This window comes from Pteropus vampyrus, unplaced genomic scaffold (genome assembly GCF_000151845.1).
Source record: "Pteropus vampyrus isolate Shadow unplaced genomic scaffold, Pvam_2.0 Scaffold1, whole genome shotgun sequence".
Lineage (NCBI taxonomy): Eukaryota > Metazoa > Chordata > Mammalia > Chiroptera > Pteropodidae > Pteropus > Pteropus vampyrus.
Window position 1 is genome coordinate 23,276,241 of NW_011888782.1, and position 21,980 is coordinate 23,298,220.

Here is a 21,980-nt window from a genome sequence, read left to right on the forward strand (position 1 = left end):
TGTCTGGGTATGAATCCTGCGACCTGGACTGCTAATCAACTCTCTAGGCCTCACCTTCCTCTTCTGTGAAATAGGCACACTAACAATCACCCCCAGTACTGTGAAGGTTAAATGAATGCATACTCATAATGTCCCCAGAACATAAGAAGTGCTCAGTGTGTGCTGTTATGATGATAGTCCAACGGAGCCCCAACCTTTAAACCAGATAAAAGTTTAAAATGCCAAGTCTAAGGAGCCATCTTGCCAAAGGATCAACTTACCAAAGTGGGTGGTCGTCTGTCTGTTTTGGAAAGAGGAAGAGAGAATCCGACAGAGGATTAGAGAAAGGAGTTGTTGGGCCAGGCAGTAAAGCATGGTCTCCGGCACCTCATTCTAGGGGCTCTGGCCACAAGAGGGCGCCATTCAGCAAAGCATCTCCCTGGATTGTCTGGGTTCCAGGGCAGAGCTGTTTCTGAGGGCAGCTCTGTTGGAGTCAAGCTCCGTGGGAGAGTTAAGCAGATACTTTGGTGAAGACCAGACGTGGGGACTCTCTCTCACCTCCTTAGCCTTTTGCCAAGGTTTTGCAATCATCCGGAAGTTGCTGGCCCAGCATTCTGACATGATTTCTTCAGCCACTTTTCCCTGCTTTCTCTGCCTTCTCTCCTCTGTACCCCTCTCCCACAAAATCTAGCTAATTCCCTCCCACAAACGTCACTTCCTGTTGGAAGCCTTCCCTAAGCACCTCAGAATGAGTTCTCTTACCAGCTATACCTCCCCTATCATTGTGCTTATTTATCAAGAAATCTTTATTGTGCATCTACTTTGTGCATTGTTCTGGGGAGGCTGCTGTGAACAAGACAAACAAGCTCTGCCTTCATGGTGTTTACATTCCGATGGGGAGATGGGCAATAATCAACATCTGGTTTAATCATTTTTCGAAATATTTTAAAGGGACTAGTTCAAGGACAATTGATATGAAGCTGTGATTTGATCCGCAGATTTCGGATCAAATCGCTATTAAGAGAATGAGACTAGGAGGGTGGAAAGGGTCCTTTTTTAGTTGGGTGATGGAAGAAACCTCTACGAAGAGGTGGCTTTTAGGAAGAGACTAGAGTGAACTGGAGAAAGAGTGCTCCAGGCAGGCGGTACAGCAAGTGCAAAGGCCCTGTGTCAGGAACAAATCAGCTCGTTCAAGGAACAGTGAGACGGCCAGTAGCTGGAGCAAAGTGAGTGGGTGGCCAAGTGGTAGAGGAGTTCAGAGATAGAGGCAGGAAAAAAACATTATAATCTATGAAATTTAACTCTAATTCCTTGTTTAATTGTCTAATTGTCTAATCCAGACTGTAAGATCCCTGCAAGTGGAGACCATGTCTTATCCATTATTGCCTTTAGAACAGGGCCTGCCATGTAAACGTGTGTTCAGTGAATGAATGAAACAGCAAACTGAGGTTGGTGAGTCTCCCCAGCTGTGCAATGGGCATTTCCTCTACCTCCTCAGGTACTTGGGGGCTCCATGCTCATTGGAGTATACAGGAAACCCACAAATTAACTCCTCAGAGTCTTTCATCAAATATTCCTTCTTTCCTTCTCGCCCCACTCAAGGAAAGAAAATCCTCAATTGTTAACGAGGCAATGAAAGCCTTCTCTCCTAAAGGATGATTAATCCAAATTCCTGCAGGGCCGAGGAAGATCTGATCGAAAATAAATATTTCAGTGTATTTGAACTGAGTCATTGGTCGAGGGCTTCCTTAGGCTAGAGTATTTTAATTTATCTTTTACTGGAGTATTTTTGTCAAGGCTGAAATTCTTAAGTGACTAGATTTATTAACCTGCTAATTTTACCCATTCTGACATAGCTTTTCAGCCTATTGGTTTGTTTATTTAACTGAAGACCTGCTGGGTTTCTTAAAGGCACCTAAGGACATAAAATGTGAGTACATTTAAAAAAAAAAAAAGATCTCTAGAAAAAATGAAACTTAATAAACATATGTATTAGAGTATTTGTTTTGATGAAGAGCTTGTAATGAAAACAGCGGGCACCAGTGAAGTCAGCCATTCACAGTGGAAGCATCAGTAGAAGCCCAGTTTTTTCAGGTTAGTGACAGGTAGGTACTCTGTGGGGCAACTTAGAGCACTGAGAGCCCGCATGATTGGAAGACACCGGCCGCCACTTCCTCTCTCCTATATTATGCTCAGGTACTTTAGACACTATATAATTTGTCTAGTTCGTGTCAGGTATGGCCCCTGCCCACCATGAGTTTAAAAACTCTAAAAACTTTTTAATACTTATGTTAGCTAAAGGGAAATTTATCGAAGGAGAAGGATGAACATCAGTTTTAACTTGTCTTTTATTTCTTAAGAACCTTATCTGTCCAAAAGTCTTTTAAATTCTAAGAAGGCCAGCAATTAAATGGTAAATTGTTTTAAAACCAATATTTTTCTTTTATATAGGTTGATTGACTACAACAGAATTTGGACATGCAGGTCCTTCATGTCACAGAAGGGCTTCCAAGTATACATTTGTACATTTATGTCGAAATCATAGAACTTGAGCCTCGTTTTACTAATTGGAGATTTATAACTGTCCACTTCCACACTGCGTTGTGGGTCACATCTGCCATTTACTTGCTTGGAGTCTTTGGTTAAGAATGCCATCCAGAATTACAGCTCTGTGTCTATAATGACAGATGTGATCCTCGCTGTGACTGTGGTGAGGAGTGAGGTTTCCAGGCACTCATCGGGAAGGAACACTGGGCGGTTTGGATGCTATGCCTTAAGACATTTAGAGTTTGATGATAACTTCTGAGGCAGTAAGAAGGCCATGGTGGCAATGATCCCAGCTTCCCATCTAGCAACCCTGTCATTACTGGTCAGAGATCTTTTTCGGGATGCCCTATGCCATTGTTTCCTTTCATTCTTTTCCACACACACTTCTCTTTTCTTTTGCTTCTTAGGTTCTAGAGAAGTCAGTGGGGGAAGAAAAGCCAAAAGAGAACAAGGCTATGGGGGAAGAATCTCTGTGTGCCACAGATATAGATATTGTATTGACTCTCCAAGTAGATTTATTTGATTAGGACTTTTGTTGGAAGAGAAGTCAGATACCTCCCTGGGGATTTTTCCCTTGCACAGGCACCCTGCAGATGGAGAGAGGCCATGCTCCCGCTTCAGCTGGGTGATAGTAACCTTTTTTGATGAGTCCTCTAGAGCCAATAGTCCTAGAATTTAGGGAAAGGAGGAGGCTAGTCTTCGATCCCTAAACTATGCTGGATATTGAGCACCAAATAAAGGAAGAAGGGAGGACTGTGCTTCTAGAATTTTCTTTGGTTAATGATTTACTGAATTTCCATAGTATAAAAGTGTTTGGAGGGAATCAGATATACTGTCAGAATGGTATTTTTTCATTGTAATGACAAAGCAAAATAGCCACCTTGACAATTAAGGAAAATCCTCAGTAGATTTGAGATAAAGGCAATCAATCACTTCCTCTCCCCTAACATTCCAAGAGTTCTGTGTATCTACCTGCTTAAGAAGCGTTGGGAGAGGGGACGTTAGGAAGTAGAGGAGGGCCATTGCATGTCCATTTTCATTTGGTGATCGCCTGTGAATCTTGAATGCTCTTGAGTTGCTGACAGACAGAGGCTGGGGCTCCGACAGTGGGACTTAGTAAATGCCTGTGACAACAGTAGGTGGAGGTCCTCTGCAACAAAGAGCTCTTTAGATGGTTTCCTACCAACATTCTGTCTCTGTTTTATATTTCCGTGTCATCTGTTTAAACACTTCAAATGTCACATTCCACAACTTTTCGTCTTAATCTGAAAGAAGTTTTGAATGAGCTGAGAGACTGCAGAGGGCCATTTTCAAGGAAAATTCCTCGAGGACTCACGTGTAAGCATGTGCATTTAATGCAAATTCAGATACAGAAACATGGTGCTTCAAAGAGCATGAAGTTGGCTAGTAAAAGTTGGCAGGTGGAGAACATACTTCTAAGGAGAAATTCAGAATTGATTTTCCAACTAAAACCGTAGAATGGAAAGGAAGGACTCCAAAGGGAAGAACAGGAGAATTACCGTAGTGTAGAAGGAACCGCTGAGATCACAGCCAGACACTGGGACACAGGCTGGAGGGCTTTCTTAATTTCAAGCCCAAGAGGAGCTAAAGGCCTCCTTCATGTCTCCAGGTTTGGGGAACGGGTTAAATGAGAGAGGTAAATTGTACCTGTTGCATGGATATTTAACTCTTTCTCCAGTTAAAATCTTTTCAAAATAAAATATCAGTTTAATACCAATTTATGTTAGAGTTTAAACTAAAACTACTATCAGTGTTTTTAATGGAGAACATTGTTTTGATTAAAAAATCTAATCAGTTAAAAAGCTGCTTCGTTTTATTTAATTCCCATAACAAGTCCGCTTTCCACTTTTGAATGAATTCTGTGAATGAAGAAAATGGTTAAGTCAGTTGCCCGACAACCCAGCTAAGAAGATGCGGCCGCACTGGGCGCCCGGCTGCTCCAGCCCGTGCGCTTTCCACTTTGCATAGGTCATTTGTCTGACACTTTTGCTTCACCAGAGCAGTAATTTAATGTTTCAGTTCATGATTAAGAACTGTCTTCAAACACAGTTTCCGATGAGTCAAAACAGAGCAAAAATGGCCAAGGAGGAGGAACTCAGGATCGGTGGGATCAGAAAGCCATGTCTCTCTCCCTCTGCTTCCTTTCTCCCCTCCATCTCTCTCCCACATTCCTTCTCTCTTCTTCTCTTTCTCTTTTCCCCTCTTTCTATTCTTCCCTTTTTCCTACTGTTTCCCTTTCTCAAGTCCTATGGACAGCTTTAGTCTACATGGCATCATTTTTACTTGTCAGTAAACTGCTTATAAGTATTCTTAATCTTAGTTCCTATCTCCCCCATTGGAAGGCCTGGTTCTTTTCCTTTCTATCAAAATGGAACAGAACATCAATAGCTAGCTACTCAGTTTAATGACAAAGTGAGTCAGTGAGTGAATGGGGAGTCATTGGCCAATTGACCAAGTACCAGAGCAATGGATCCGTACACTTTAAATCTTTAATCCTAGGCCAGTAAGTCAAGGAGGTCCAGCCCTTCCTGGATTCCAGAGAGTAGGCCCTCTCTGGGTTTGGTCTCATCAGAGCAGCAGGAAGCACAGCTGTGGGGAAAACCTGGGGTATATTTAATCTAGTCCCATTTGAGCTGGGCAACAAGTCTGTTCCTGGGTCCCAGAGACCCCTCCTTAGCTATTCGTGCACCACGGCCAGTACCTGCCCTCCCCAAATGAAGAAGGCTCAGGTTCCCTGAAGTGCCATTGCCGCTAGGACCCTCACCTCAGACCCTCGTCCTCCTACCCTGCCTCAATCGAGGGTGGTGACAGATGACAGCTAAAGCACTGCCCCACAAGAGCACATCTCTAGAGTAATTGGTGACTCTGGGAATGAGCACAATGACGGAAGGCTCCCTGTGGAATCTAGGTGGCTCGCCTGTGTTCTCAGGACAGTGGAAGGAGAGAGCTCAGACCAGAGCCACGTCAACCCCTAGACCTTGGGGCGAGGGGTGGGGAGTGGGCAGCTTCCTTCTCTGAGCCTCAGCTCCTTCCACTGTAAAATGGGCACACAATCTCCTCCATTTCAGAAGAAGTTGAGGATAACACTGAACAGAGTCATGAGCATCCTTTAGACTCTTGAAGTGCTGAAATTTGTAAAGAATTATCATAATGTTATCTCACTGGTGGCTCTCAGATCCCTGCCTGATTAAATGTGAATGTCCTGATTTGGGGAGACTTTTCTCATTGTAGTTATTGTCTGATTGAGTTTGCAACCAAAAAGATCAGTTGGATTAGGAAAGGCATGAAACATTTATTTTTATACTTATTATGTGCCAGATATTGTTCTAGCTGTTTTACATGTTATTTCTTTTAATCATCTAAAAACCAAGCAGTATTTATCATGGGTGATACTGATGATATGTACAGTATACTTATCAATATTATGTTATCATCAATAATTGATGAAAATTATATTATCAGTAATTTAGAGGAGACGACACTGAGGCTTAGGTGGGGAACTTGCTTTAGCTCACAGAGCTAGAGCCATGTGTTCAGAGCGCCCGTGTCCATCTGTCTTCTTATTTTATCTACAACCACATGAGAGTGAGCATAAACTGATGTCTGATCTATAGGCCACAGATGAGTCAGTATAAATTGTTTGGCTTTGGAATTAAATGGAATATGTACACACTGCCCTTTTTTGCCTGTCTTGCCTGGTCTGCTTTAGCATTTCTCCCTTGTCAAGGGTCTAGGATGTGGTTAGCAGGTAATACATTTGTCCTCATGGAGAGTTCACTATGGGCATCACTGGAGAAGGCTGGTTCCCTTAGAAGGGATGGCCTCTAGGACAGTTTGGCCTTGCTGTCTGAAGGCCCGGGAATTAGCTCTGGGTCTGCCTATAACAGACTATGTGACTTTGAGCAAGTCACTCTACATGAGCACATCTTGGCCTCTCAGTCACTGAAGCAGGGTAGTGGGCTTGGGCTGGGGTTTCAGGATGCTATTAGGACTGCTTTTCTCAGGGCTCCTAAAGAAAGCTGCTTGCCCAAAAACTGAGATCCTCACTGACTCCAATTCCCAGCGCAGATGTGTTTCTAGGGAAGAAGGTTGGTTGGCTTTCACACCCCGTGAATAATTTGGGGCATAGGAACGCTGGGGATGACTCAGCCATTCACAAGTCTGGATTCAGTCACTTGAGACCCATGTGATCCCAAACGGCAGGTCTGAGAACAGGTTCATCTAGCAAAGTTACTCCTAGTCGGGTCCCTCTTCCCTCCTTCTTGCCGTGGGGCCTTGGGGAAGAAAGAACAGGGCCAGAGGCCATGAGTGACACTGCAACTAAATGGCTGCCCCAGGCTGGCTCCCACAAATTCAGTCACTGCCTTTCTCTCCTGAAGGGAGTACAATGAAAATTTGTTCTCTATTTACTTTACATATATCCCATGATATTTTTAAGCAATGCTTCTGTATTCATAACAGAATTTGCCTCAGGTCACGTAAAAAAAAAAACCCTCCCGTAATCCTTTGACAAGGCCCAATCTCCATTTGTTCTGTTGCCATTACTGATAAACTCACCATATAATTAAGCCCAAGTGGATAGGCGTGAGTCAGCTCTGGGCCAGCCTCACTGAAGTGTTATTATTGATGGTGAATAGTCTTAAAAAGTGTTTTCACACATTTTCTCTAAAACTCCGGAAGTCCTGTGATGATACAGATGAAGACGCTGAGCTTCAGAGAGAGGCAGTGACTCGGCCTCAGATCCTAGCTTTCCGATGGCTTTTGGAGAACCAGTGAGCTGTCACTTGTGGGGCAGTGCCCAGGCCACCTCTCAGGAGAAGGAGGCACAGATATGCTTATAGTCCTCACTGGCTGAGACCCATAGGGTAACATGGCTTTGCCAAAGCCCCAGGCCAGGACACTGGGCAGTGGGAAGACCTGAGAGAGGGCAGGGGCCAAAGAGGAGCCACCACTGCCTCGAAGGAGAAGGAACTAGGGTTTTTGATGTTCCTGCAGCACCTATGATTAAGAGTGTAGCTGCATGGAACTCTGTGAAGCTGGGGACTCTGTGAAGTGGAGAGGGGAGAACAGGGAGGACTCTGGATAGGCGAAAACATTTTGTCCTTAAGCCTTCTCAGTCTGTGCAAGACAGGAAATTCCTCAACTCTCCCGAGGCAGCTTGCTTTCCTGGCCCAGTCAGAGAAACGAGATCTCTGCATTTCCAATGCTGAATCCCCTAGCCCACTCCTGGGGCCTTCTGCCAAGTCTGCCTGTCCGACCCTCTGTCAGAAACAGCCATGATGGGGGCTGGGGCAGGGGAGCGGGGGGCCTGAGCCCATCCTCCGGTCTTGACTGCCTTGCGGTCCAGCTCCATGCCCTTCACACTGCACTTGCCTTGGGGAAAATTTTCCTCTAGCCTCCCAGGCCTTCCCAGCCTCTTCCAGCCTCATTCTGAGAGGCTACACTGGGAGAGCTCTGCAGTAGGCCATATTTTGTTTTCAGTGCCAACAGATAAAAATTCAGTAGCAAGTTTAGAGTTAGGCCTTTCTCAGGTATGTAAAGCACCCTGGAAATGTAGCCCCATGGCTACAAGATTCCTGGAGAAGACCTGACATTTGTGGCTGTGTGCTGATAAGAACCCAAAATACCAGAATCCCTTTCCCCAAACACTTAAGAGTTTAAGTTAGAAATATTATGGCATTCTCTATCTCTACCCCGGCCCCCAACAAAAGACAAAAACGAAAGAGCTAAAAAAAAAAAAGAATTAGCCACCTGGCTGGAGGACAAAGGATAAAATCAGAGACTGGGCAGCTATGAGCTCGTCCTGCTCCATAGCTGTCCTATGTGGGAAACAGACACCAGCTCAGCCCCTTTGCTGCTGCTTTCCCTTTGGCTCGGGCAAGGTAGGTCAGAGCCCAGCTTGGGGAGGGTTCCAAGAATAATGGAAAACTATTTGGTAACCCATCTCCCCAGAGGACAGAATGGGGGTAAGTGGGCCAGCCCTGAACCCAGAGAGTTGTTCTAGTTTATCTCTGACCAGCTGGTATGCTCCTTCTCTCTCAGAAAGATCTTTCCCCCTTGGTTTTTATTGAGATAATATTGATGTACAATTTACTGCTTCTGTTTTTGGTGTTTGATTGAAAACTTCATTCATGAAACCTTCACCACAATTTTTAAAAGCGAACATCTCCGTCATCCCCACATGCTTCCTTGTGCCCCTTTATAATCCATCTCCCCAACTTCTGCCCCAAGCAACCATTGGTCAGCTTTCTGTCACTATATTTTGCATTTCCTAGGATTTTATGTAAGTGGAATCATCCAGTAGGTACTCTTTCTTTGTCTAGCTCCTTTCATTCGATGTACTTTTTGTGAGATTTGTCCCTGTGGTGGTGTCTATCACTGGTCCACTCCTTTTTTTTCACTGAGTAGTATTCCACTGTGTGGCAATATCACTATTTGTATATTCATTCACTTGTTGATGGATATTTGGGTTGTTTCCATTTTGGGACCATTAGGAATAAAGTTGCTATGAATGTTTGTGTACAGATCTTTGTGTGGATATGTGTTTTCATTGCTCCTGTATAAATACCCAGGAGTAGAATCACTGGATCATATGATAAATGTATATTTAACTTTGTAAGAAACTGCCAAACTCTTTTTAAAAAGGCCCGTACCATTTTACATCTGCACCAGCTGTGTACAAGAGTTCCACTTGCTCTCTATCCTCTCTAACACCAGCGGTTGGGATAATCAGTCTTTATAATTAAGCCCTTCTAATGAATGTCCTGTCTGTGGATTTCTTGAGATGTTTAACACCCGATGAGATGGCAATGGAGCATCATGCAGTCATAGAAAACAATGAGGAATCTATTTAGTTCTGTTTTATGAGAGACATCAAGATAGACTGCTAAATGAAAAGGCAAGATGCCAATCATTATGTATACTGTGCTGTTATTTTTTTAAAGGAGAGTATACCTATTTGCTTATGTGTGTTATACACGTAGCCCATCTCTGGCAAGATAAACAAGAAACTGAAAATTGATTGCTTCTGGGGAGAGATAGATGCCTGATGGCTGGAGGACAGGGACAGGGGAGACTTTGCATGTACTCTTTGGTGCCTATTGAATTTTGTGCCATGTGAGGGTATCACTTGTTCAAAAAAGTAAATAAAATTTAAGAAAAAAATCTCATAAGATGCCAAATATTGACTTCTCACCTTTGAAGTTCTCCTGAGGAACCAGGACCTAGGTTGGGCGTGACCCTGCAGAGACCTCATTCCTTCCCCACTATCAGGCAAGAGCATTCCAAGCAGAGAAGTTGGCACATCGTGCTCCCAGTGATCTCCAGGGCCTCCCCCAAACCCTCATCTATTAGCAGTCAGTTTCTGGCGAGAACCCGAACCTGACAGTCATGTGCCAAGGGGTCATTTACTCTCTGTTTGTTGAATGAATGAATAAATGAATGAATGAATGAATGAATGAATGTTCACCCCATGTTCTGTTGTCTGCCACAGAAAAGAAGAGTGACGGGAAGAGTGAATATTTTCTGCCCACAGCTCCTGGCAAGCCCGTCGCACCTCTGTTCCTGCAGGGCCTCTCTGATCTCAAAGTCATGGATGGAAGCCAGGTCACCATGACAGTCCAGGTGTCAGGTCTGTCTCTGCATCTCTGTCCTCAGGGTATACATGAAAATGGGCATGGTTCCAACATGGGCATTGCTCTCCAATGCCCTGCTCAGATCACTGACCCACTAGAAAATCAGCATGGGACTATGAGTCTGTGGACCCAAAGAAGTGGATCCTCTTGGTCCCCCTTTTCTGCTTTCTCCTAGCACAATTTTCTAGATTCAAGGTTAACTAGTCTACAGAGAGAAGATGGCAGATAGAGGGTCAGGGATTCATATGAAAACAGTGTAACCAATATAGCTCGGAAGATTTTGAACAATGGTACAAAACCAGATGATGTGAGGACTTCCCAACTCTTAGAACAGGGATCCCCAACTCCTGGTGCCTGTCACAGCAGGAGGAGAGTGGCACTGAACAAATGAAGCTTCATCTGTATTTGCAGTTGCTCCCCAGCACAAACATCCCTGCCTCAGCTCCACCTGAGATCATCAGGCATTAGATTCTCATAGGAGCATCGGTCCCTGGTGCCGAAAAGATTGGGGACTGCTGTCTTATAAGATATTCTCAGTTTCTCTATTCAAATTTTAAGGTGAGAAGATGGATCAGCAGTCCTTCTAAAACAGGAGTGGGGTGACAAGAGAATGTGATTAGCAGCGCAGTGTGAGATGTCACACTTCTTGCTAAAGGACAGCAAAAGAATTCTGGGGTGTCAAGTCTCCCATTCAATACACAAATGTTTGCTGGCCACTGAACAGTCCCTCTGACAGCTCGGAGGTCATCCTCCTGGGTTTTTAGTTCCTCTTGAGCTGCAGAAGCAATAAAGGATCCGTGAGCTCACTGTTACTGCAGGCCGGACGCAGTCCCATGACAGTTCGAGGCAAAGGAATGGGTCCCCTTCCCTGTCCACATGCCTCAAGCTGACAGAAATCAGAGTGCCGTGCACCTGGCCTCCAGACATGTGCTGCCTAACTCACTGGAGACAGATGTGGTATCTTCTTTGAGACTCTGCAGAGTCTGACACCACTCAGCCTCCCTCAGCAGCTGTCCTGGGGCTTTGCCCCTCTGGAAGCAGAGATAAAGGTTCACCTCTTACTGCAGAGGAAATCCTCACAGGCATTCATTGTTTTATGCCCCAACTAATTGCTAGAAACCACCCAGGAAAGTAGACTAGTACAAACTGAAACTGCTATCCAGCATGAGCTGTGTTTGGAAGTCCTGTAAATACTGGCGCCCATCTTCACCCTCAGACAACGTTGGTTTGGTAGCAAAATGAAATGCACCTAAGCTTTCCTGCTGGTGAACATTGACAACAGTAACTGTGAAGTCACAGCGCATTGCCTGGACCTGCAGGCCCGTGTGAGGCAGGGCAGAGCAGGAAACACATTCGCTGCAAACCGGTGACCCTGTGATCACTCAGGATCAGCAGGCAGCTGAATACTAATTTTAAAATCCATTTTTCCTGGGTTTTCTTTTCTCACCTCTGAAATCATATTTCTCCACTTCCCCAAACCTGTTGTTAAATAATTATAATGAACATGAGTTGAGTACTTTCTTTGTGCTAGATGCTGTTCTAATCGGCTATTCTAGTGGGCTGCTAAGAGTGCTGTATAAACTTAATCTTTCCAACAATCCTATGAGGTAGGTATGGTTAGAATGTTTTCTGGATGGGAAACTGAAGCATAGAGAGTTTAGTGAAATATTTAGTACAGTGTCACAGTACTGTGTGCAGATGTGCCGCGTGGCCCAGGGAAGCACCTCCCAGACCAGTGCCCCTGCCCTTCCTCCCCGTTCAGGGAACCCACCCCCTGAAGTCATCTGGCTTCACAATGGGACTGAGATCCAGGAGTCAGAGGACTTTCACTTCGAACAGAGAGGCACTCGACACAGCCTTTGTATCCAGGAGGTGTTCCCAGAGGACACGGGCACATACACCTGTGAAGCCTGGAATAGCGCCGGAGCTGTTCGCACCCAGGCCGTGCTCACGGTGCAAGGTGAGGCTGACCAGTGGCGGGGAAAGCAGTGGGAGGAGGTGCTGCGTGGCCTCTCCAAAAGCGATTTGGAGGCAGAAGAACCACGTGAGCCTACTTTGTTCCCACTATGTACCCTGTGCTCTCTTGGGCCTTCCCAGACCCAGGGACCAGCTCCTCATCCTACATCTCAGACTCTGGTTGAGTGGCCCTTCCCTGGCTTCTGAAGTCCCTGCCCTCTCTGGGTCACTGATGACAGCTGCATAGAATGATGGGAGAGAAATCTTGTAATACCCATAACAATTTGCCAGTGATAGCATTCGATGTGAGTTATGGGCCTTTTAGGGCCTTGCCTTTAGAGCCTCCTTTTAAGAGGAGAGACAAGTTAAGTGCACATAAAGCAAGTGACGACTCTTAATCATCACATCTGATGTAGATCATTAGTGCCCAGCCCAGTGGCCCTGTACCTTCTGGGCTACCTTCCTTTGCTTTGGATATACAAATTCATGTTAATATTATCCTCTGAGAACATAGCCAAGACAGATTTGCCATAAAAAGGAAGTGCTGTATCCAATAAAAGTTATTTCTAGGCAAGCTGTTATTTGGGGAACGTGCTGTCTTCCGACCTTCACTGCCACGGGGAGCTGCGTGGATGCTCTGCTGAGAGGCTTTCCTCCCTAACTCTACCCTTTGCCAACTTCCAGAGCCGCAGGACGGCACCCAGCCCTGGTTCATCAGCAAGCCTCGCTCAGTGACAGCCTCCCTGGGCCAGAGTGTCCTCATCTCCTGTGCCATAGCTGGTGACCCCTTCCCCACCGTGCACTGGCTCCGAGATGGCAAGGCCCTCTCCAAAGACACCGGCCACTTCGAGGTGCTACAGAATGAGGACGTGTTCACCCTGGTTCTAAAAAATGTGCAGCCCTGGCATGCTGGCCAGTATGAGATCTTGCTTAAGTGAGTCTGTGTATCCTGCCCCCAAATTTCTACCTCTTGTCTAAGTCCCTTCCTGGGACCGGGAAGCCAGAGGAAGCACAAAATAATGTGGGGCTGGGCTTCAAGGTAAAGAAAGTGCTTGGTGCTGTTAAATATTCATTTCTTCCACTTCGGTACAATAGAACCTTCCCTTCTAGGCTCAGTTCCCCCAGAGTCTTCTGTCTTGCTATAGCTTGGCTTTTGTTCCCCCATTATTTGGTATATGGAGAACATAAAGGAAGGTGGACTAGATGAAAATTGGAAAAGGAGACAGATAGAGGGAATTATTAGTTATCTTTGCTGTGTAACAAGTTACCCCAAAACTTAGCATCTTAAAACAACAGTTATTATCTCAGTTTCCATGGCTCAAGAATTTGAAACAGCTTAGCTAGAGGTAATTTTTGGCTCAGGGTTTTACATGAGGTTGCAGTGAAGATGTCAGCAGAGATTACAGTCTCTGAAGGCTTGACCGAGGTTAGAGGGTCCACTTCCAAGAGGGCTCAATCATAGGGCCGTTGGCAAGAGGCCTCGGCTCCTTGCCATGTGGACCTCTCCATAGGGCTGCTTGAGTATCTTCATGATGTGGCAGCTGACTTGCCCAGAGCTAGTGACCCAAGAGATAGAATGAGCTGGAATCTGCAATGTCGTTTATGACCTACCCTCAGAGGTCACATACCATTACTTCTACTACATTCTATAGTTTAGAAGTGAGTTACTATGTACATTTCATACTCAAAGGGAAGAGAATTAAGTTCCACCTTTGGAGAGATGAGCATCAAAGAATTTGTAGACATTTTAGAACCACTGCAGGGAAGTTAACTATCCCTATTCCTTTTTTCCTCCCTTTCAAGGCCTTTCTAGTTTACATGGGAAGGTGGGCTCCATGAAGGTGCACTTCTGGGTTCTCAGTGCCTGGAATATATCTGGCCCATAGTCAGCATATGGTAACTATTTTTTAAATGAATATGATCCAAAAATGTTCTTCTATTTTTAAATGGTCTAACTCTTAAAATTCCATGCCAACCCTGGGTTGATGGAGACAGAACGCCAGCCCCTGGTTGGTACAAGCACTGAAGAAAGGCACTTGTCTGCACATTAACCCTGCAAATAGGAGGTTGTGCCACATTCCGAGGATGGCTGGACCTACCCTGGCTCAAGCACCTGGCCGCTTTGTAAAGGGCATGCTCTCCTGGGTAAATCATTTCCCTGTACTGAGCCCATCACGTTCAGAGCTCTGTAGCCAAGGCTACTACCATGATGCCAAGGCTACTACCATGATGGAGCATTGTTCCTACAATAATTGCAAAACCCAGTACATGCCCATCCACTTGGGTCCTTTCTGAGCATGGGCTTTATACTTGTCTCAGTTAGCTTTTGCTGTATAACAAACTACCCCAATACTTAGTAGCTTTAAAAAAGTAGCCATTATTATTTTTTGGGAGTATATGGATCTGCTAGAAAGTTCTGCTGAGCTCGGCAAGCAAGACTCAGTGAACCTCAGCTGACACATCTGTGGTCAGCCGATGAGATGGTTGTGGGCTGGCTGGTCATCCTACTACCATCAGCAATATGCTCAGAACCAATGACCTTTGCCTCGGGCCTGATAAGTTATTATCAGGAAAGCAAATCTTCATCTAAAATAGGAGAAAGATATACTCTTCCTCTCCTAGACCATTACAAATAGTGGAAACATTATATGTGAGAATAGAGCTTGTCTGTATGGAAAGAGTAGTGCTTTGAGGCAAAACGCATGTTAATCAAACCAGATATCCTAAAAGAGATGAGCTTTTTGTGGCATTTTGAGGAAAACAGGCTGAGGCTTAGCAACTGAGTAGAGGCTTGGCTGCTGAGGGCCTGTTGGATAGGCTGAGCAAGAAAGGGTAGGGAAGAACAAAGCACAGGCTGTGGGAAGTTGGCCAGGCCAGCAAGGAGGGTTTCACTGGGAGGTCAGCAGGCAGACTGTCTGGGCCCAGCTGGGGACAGTCATAAAACTTTGACTGTCCCAGCTGGAAGGGACTTCAGAAGTTATCTAGCTGCTTCCTCGTTTAATAATAGGGGAAACTGAGGTCTCAGGGTCACGGGCCACCCAAAGGCCAGTAGCAGAGCCTATATTGGAGCTATAATTAGTCTTTAAATTAGATGTTCTTCCATTTCTTGTTTCTTCCAAGTGCATTGGGAACTTGGAGAACCTGGGAAATCTCACTGAAGTCCCCATCCACATAGCCCTTGCCCCTTTTCCCTCCCCAAAATCCAGCCTCTTCATTCCTTTGGGAGACTGGTGCCCTGGTTTTGGCTTTGTCCCCAGCTGAGAAGGAGCAAGTCAGTGGAAAGTTCTCCTTGGGAATGTGTGCCAGGTCTGCCAGGGGCCTCATTCCCCTCCAGCTTTTCCCATCCTGACAAAAGTCAGACCTAGACTCAGGACAGAATGCCTTTCAAGGAGGAAGACTGGATGTCTGGAAGGAAGCAGGGGCGGGGGCAGGCAGGTCCTCTCTATCTCTCTCAAAGTTGTGGGGTAGATATGGGTGTGTGGTTTCTACCTCTCCTTCTCTTCCCTAACTCTTGTCTTCTAAAAGAGAAAAGAAATGTCAAAAAATCAGCTCCAAATTCCAGCTGAAATATTTGAAACTTTGATACTTTCCAGGAAATTAGTTCTTTATACTAATTTTGCGTATGAAATTTATTCCAGAGGTGGGTGATTCAGAGTGGGACAACTTCCAAGGCTTTGTACCCAAGGAGTGGGCTTCTTATTCAAGGATTGGGAGGTGGAGGCAAAATGGTCTCTGTAAGTTTGTAAAAGGGGCAGCTTATAGGGTGATAGCCCCATATCCTCTGTGGTAGCACCTGGGCTGGGCATGGAGCGGGGGCCTCATCCTCAGGCCCAGGCCTGACTTTATAACTGAGTTATATGCAGATACCAAATATGGCCTCAGAGGCTGTTCTAGCTGGTTAGGTTATCTGGTGTGTGGGTTCCAGGCAACAGGCCTCTCTGACCTTTGTAGGCTTCAAAACATGATTTGCCTTAAAGGTTCTACAGAGGTTTAAGTTTATGGCTGAGAAATAGTAACCCCTTAGGCCACTCTGAGGGATGATTCACTTAGTGGGCCAGCCATGGGACTCCAAGTTCTCCACTTTCCATCAGCCCCTCAGACTGCCCAGGTGCCTTGGGGTGAGGCCTGGGGGTGGGTTGAACAGCAGGCCACCTGTGTTCCCTCCTTGGGGGCAGGTAATGGAAAAGACAGAAGCCCTTACCTGCTTCTCCCACGAGGAGATAGCACTTACTCCAGCTCAGGGGATAGGGCAACTCACCATTTATAGCTTCTGAGGAGTTTGGCTGAGGTAAAGCAGGGCCATCTGGTCAGTGTCTGCTCCTGATTTTTGCCTCTGGGCTGTATTCTACTTATGACAGGAGGAAACTTAGCTGTGGAGATGTTGAAAAAGGCTAGGAAGACAACATGGCCCTTGGGCATCCTGTCCTCCTCTTCCACACCAATCCTGGCATTGTACCCCTTGCCAAGGGGGCAGGGGAGAACGTGGGAAAGGAATGGTCTAATACTTGCCAGCAGCCTGTAAGAAGTGGGGTGTCAGGGGGATGGGCCTTACCCCCAGATTGCCCCCCATGATTATTCTACAAGGTAACCCAAGCCTCATAAGCCTTCTGTTGAATGATCCGGGTGTTCTGAGGACCTCTCAGAACTTCCCAGGGCCTGACACTAAAGAGGCACCTAAAAACTATTTGTTGAGCAAAGAAGCACCCTAGGCCCTCAAACTCTCCATACATTAGGCTTTCTGAACCTTTAATCTGTGCCTTCTGAGAGCCTGAGCATTGAGGAAAGTGGCCAAGAGGGGCCTCAACAGATAAGAGTAAGGATGGGGAGTAGCATAAATCAATCTTTTCTTCCTTCTAATGGGTCCCAGTGCCCGGGAGTGAGCAGCAACCTCCAGGAGCCCCAAGAATCATCTGTCACATCATGGGCTGCTGGTATCTGACCCAGGGCTGGCCCTCTACTGGAAGAGAAGCCAAGCAAAGTGAGGCAGATACCCACATACATCGGCAGAGCTCCATGAACACATGCTCATCCGTCTGTCCATGTGGGGTGATTTATGCATGGGCACATGTTCCCAAACAAGGACCTGCAGGTGCAAGTGCCCACCAGGTTGACCCCACATATGTGTGAATCCGTGCATGTGGTTAATCTATACATACACACATAGAGATGCATAAACACACACATATCCCAGAATAGATTTGTACTGATGAGCACTGTAGGGCGGGGTGGGAAAGTCACGGGTCTTGCATTCAGGTAGACTTGGGTCCCAACCTGTTTCTCTGCTAGCTATTACTGTGGGTATAGGCAAGTTAATCTTTATAGACCTCATTTTTCTTACCTATAAAAAAGGTACTGGCCCCAACCTCACGGAGTTTAAGAATAAGTGAGATAGACTGTGTGAGGAACCTGTCACAGAGCTTGGCACACCTGTGGTAGGAAGCAAGGCACACGTCAACCCCATGCAGTAAGACGATCCTGTTCAGGGGAATGAGTGGGAAACCCCAGAGTCCCAGCACTGCCTTGCATAAACTCCTGAGCCTCCTTTCCTTACCTTTTAAATGGGCATAATGGTGCTCTATGCCTCACTGAGATGTTTGAGAACAAGAAAGAATCATTGTGAAAATCATGAAAGCTGGAGGGTGCTATATAAAATGGGTGGCTATCATCATAAAGAGTTGCCCTATCTCAGACCTGCCCCCACCCCTTATCCCAGTCTAAACAGAACCTCTTGGCTGGTCAGAGCTCAGAAACACCAGCAGATGGCAGCCTCTTGGGGCCAGAGTGCTGAGCTGCTCTATGTAGCCCCCTAGCAGCACCCAAGCATGGTACAGCCCCTCCACTGAGCAGATGGGACCTCAGCTGGTCCCACACCAGCTTGGGGAAATTGAACAGTTAACAGTGGATTGAAGAATTCAGAGCCACTCCCACCTGAAGGAAGAAGAGAAAGGGCCACTTTGTTATTAGAGAGACACCTGTTAGATTTGCAATACAAAAAGTTCTGATCTGTGGGCATCAGCCGATGGGTAAGGATTGGATGGTGTTTTCATTTCATGAGCAAGCAAAGGGGAAGTAGCAGATGGGGGGACAATGTGAGGAGAGGGAAATAACAGCTCTGTATTAAGGGAGCCATGGAATCAGACTCAAAGTGACTGGGCAGGCTGACCAAGGCTGCACAGTCTAGACCCTGCAGCTTCATCACAGCCCTCAGCAGGTTTAGTCTCTGATTGAATGATTGACTGATTGTATTATTTTTTGTAATATACTTGCAGGAAAATATTCCTACTTCTGGATGCCTATCTTAGCTGTTGTCCAGAAGATTCTTTTTTTTTTTTTTTTTCCTTTTTAAACAAGAGCTGGGGTAACGAAGGGTGAGCCAAGGAGGACGGGAAGGCCCTGCCCTAAATCTAAGTCTGGGGTGAGCATGTTGAGGTCACAGCTAAGCCTGTGGCCCCATCTTCCCTGGAGCCAGCAGCCAGCCTGTGGCCAAGTTCCTGCTCACCCTTCTCTCATCACAGCCCTTGTGCTGAGCAGGCCCTCAGCCCAGAGAGTCTCTTGATCTGTACTGATCCCTTGAATTCTTTAGGAATCGCGTTGGTGAATGCAGTTGCCAGGTGTCGCTGATGCTACAGAGCAGCCCTGCCCGAGTTACCCTGTGGTGAGTGCCCCCCAGGAGTTGCCCGACCAGGCCACATGCCACCATTCACCCACCTTCCTCCTGGCCCCTGCAGGCCCAACCCGACAGGCCCAGATTGTTCGTATCCTCCAGCTGAGGCTGCCAGAGCCAAGAGGGAGCAATTGGAAGGGGAACGAGGGAGGGAGAGCAGGGGAGGAGAGGGGGTGAATTTTTTTTTTTTTTGTACACACCCTTATAAGGCTACTGAAGTCATTACCGATGTAACAAACCAACTAAGCAAGCAAGCGCCTCTCACCAATGTTCCCTTCTATAAACACAGCCTGGCCAGCCCCCACTGCCCTTCCCCCTCCCCTCTACCCTCCCTCCCTCAGGGATGTGCTCTCCCTTGACGTTTCTTTCTTACCCAGCCCCTTTTTCTCCTGCTACTTTCCTTTTTCCCTTCACTGGTTTCAGGGGGAGGGAGCCTGCCAGCTGTGAGGGCCTCTGCGGCCGAGGAGTTGTTGCCGATGGTGGTGGTGGTGACTGCTATGGGACCCTGAGGCCTGGCTGGCCAGCAAGAGGGCAAGGTTGGCCAGAGGAGGAGGAAGGTGAAGGTGTGCGGGGGGTGCTGAAGAGGCGCGTAGAGACACGGCAGCACACGGAGGAGGCCATCCGCCAGCAGGAGGTGGAGCAGCTGGACTTCCGTGACCTCCTGGGGAAGAAGGTGAGTACCAAGACCGTGTCGGAAGAAGACCTGAAAGAGATCCCAGCTGAGCAGATGGATTTCCGCGCCAACTTGCAACGGCAAGTGAAGCCAAAGACTGTGTCTGAGGAAGAAAGGAAGGTGCACAGCCCCCAGCAGGTTGATTTCCGCTCTGTCCTGGCCAAAAAGGGGACTCCCAAGACCCCAGTGCCTGAGAAGGTACCACCTCCAAAACCTGCCACCCCAGATTTTCGCTCAGTGCTGGGCAGCAAGAAAAAATTACCAACAGAGAACGGTAGCAACAATGCTGAGGCCTTGAATGCCAAGGCGGCAGAAAGTCTCAAGGCCGTGGGCAATACCCAGCCTTCAGGGTCCCTGAAACCTGTGGGCAATGCCAAGCCTGCCGAGACCCCAAAACCAGTGGGTAACACCAAGCCAGCCGAGACCCTGAAACCTGTGGGCAATGCCAAACCTGCCGAGATCTCAAAACTTGTGGGCAATGCCAAACCGGCCGAGTCCGTGAAACCTGTGGGCAATGCCAAGCCTGCCGAGAGCCAGAAACCTGTGGGTAACACCAAACCGGCCGAGATCCTGAAACCTGTGGGCAATGCCAAGCCTTCTGAGACCCCAAAACCTGTGGGCAACGCCAAACCAGCCGAGACCCCAAAACCTGTGGGCAATGCCAAGCCAGAAGAGACTCCAAAACCAGCCGAGAAAGAACTCAAGAAGGAGGTTAAGAATGATGTGAACTACAAGAGAGGGCTTTCAGGGGCCACAGATAATGAGAAAAAATCAGAAAGCCAAGGGACAGCCCCAACTTTCAAGGAGAAGCTACGAGATGTCCATGTGGCAGAGGGTGAGAAGCTGCTACTCCAGTGCCAGGTGTCCTCTGATCCCCCAGCCACCATCACCTGGACACTGAATGGAAAAACACTCAAGACTACCAAATTCATCATCCTCTCCCAAGAAGGTAATGAATAAGGGCAGGGGCTGGGGGGGAAGAGGCCTCTGTATGAGGGTCACTGTTAGCTCATGGAGCCTTGATCTTACTGATCGTTGCTCGCAGCCCAGAGCTTCTGTGCCCCGCACCACTCAAGGCCCTTGGGCACACACTCCATTACTGGGAAATGAGAGCAGGAGTCTAGTCCTGTGGCACATGCCCAGGTCTCAGCATCTGGCTGGCAGAGCACTCTCATGGCACCCCCCAGCAGTAGGCTCCTCAGAGCATATGGGGACCTGCGCTAATGCCCCACAACTCTGGCTTGGAGAGGCTGTTTACAAACTTGGAAATGGGGGCACCGGGCTGCAGCTAACTCTGAGCTATCAGCTCTGAGCTATCAGCTGTTTCTGCAGCAGCATTTTGGGTTTGGGGGAGGGTGTGCAGAGACGGGATGGCACAGGACTATGATTTGGGGTCAACAACAACTAAGTCTTGATAACATTGTGGTTTTGAAGGGACCTGTGTGAGAACCCAAAACCCCAAACAGCCCCTACTTCACACGCACTCACCGGCAGACAGCAGCTCTCTTCCTAATTTGGATGAGACTTTTGTTTGCTGCTATTTCACATTCTTGGGTGGTGGGGAGAAGAGGGGGGGCTCTAAATCCTGCCATCTGGGGCCTTTTGGGGTCTGAAGTTCTTAGATGGGCCAGTTTATACCTAGAGAAGCAATGGGGGTAAGAGGGATATTCTCCCTGGACCTTCAATTTGGTTTGAAATTATTTTGTAAACCCCGAGCCTGGATGGGAGCTCCAAGACGAGCAGGCTTTTCACATCCCATTCTGGTGGCCAGTGCTAGAATAGTCTGGCCTGAGCTTCAGGCTGGTGCTGGTGGCTCTGGGCAGGGCAGAGTACAAAGCTCCCCTGGAAGTGGCATTTTACCTTGAGAGGTAGAGAGCAGCCACAGCCGAGGCCTGAGAGTACAGGTCCTGTCAAATCCACATCAGCTGAAATGTCAGCCACATCCCCAGCACTGTGCTGCTCTCCTTCCTGTCCTCTGACTATACCCCTCTTCACTGCCTCCCTTACCCTTCATAGCAGTAGCCCCCTCAGCTCATGGTAAAGCTCCTCTCTTCACACTGCATCTTAGCAAATCTGGAACTGCTATGCGTTTTAAATCTCGATGCTAAAGGAGTAAAGAGGAAATTGGCCAGGAGAGAGAGAAAACTTTTTATTTTCTGCTAATGTGTTGACAGAGCAACTTTTCACATGGATATTCCTAGATTCTCAGGGTCTTCCAGAAGTCATCTCATCCACCTGCCAGCTTCTGCTAGTTCAGCCCGCCCGTGGCCCACACACAGTTGGGCGTGGGGATTACCATGGTGGGGTGAGATGTCCAGGGGAGTGGATGCCTTCCTTGCCGCCCCTGTGGGCCCCTCCCACTTGGGAAGTCTGACCCAAAACCTTGAGCAGGAGCATTTCCGACCCAGGTGATCACAGATCACCTTGAGATGATCTCTCAGGGCAGGACGAAGGGTGGGACATATGTAGTCACATAGGCCTGTGTAATGTGAGGTCCTTGGCAGCA

The 21,980-nt window shown here is 47.2% G+C and overlaps 1 protein-coding gene across 1 annotated transcript in view; it reads left to right on the forward strand.

The window, feature by feature from the left end:
- Positions 1-21,980, forward strand: part of MYLK (myosin light chain kinase) — a 248,166-nt gene that overhangs the window by 149,640 nt on the left and 76,546 nt on the right. The window contains exons 12-16 of the mRNA XM_023527574.1: positions 10,040-10,177; positions 11,944-12,141; positions 12,822-13,071; positions 18,721-18,792; positions 19,225-20,423. Coding sequence (XP_023383342.1) covers positions 10,040-10,177; positions 11,944-12,141; positions 12,822-13,071; positions 18,721-18,792; positions 19,225-20,423 — 1,857 coding nt within the window. The remainder of the gene's footprint in view (positions 1-10,039; positions 10,178-11,943; positions 12,142-12,821; positions 13,072-18,720; positions 18,793-19,224; positions 20,424-21,980) is intronic.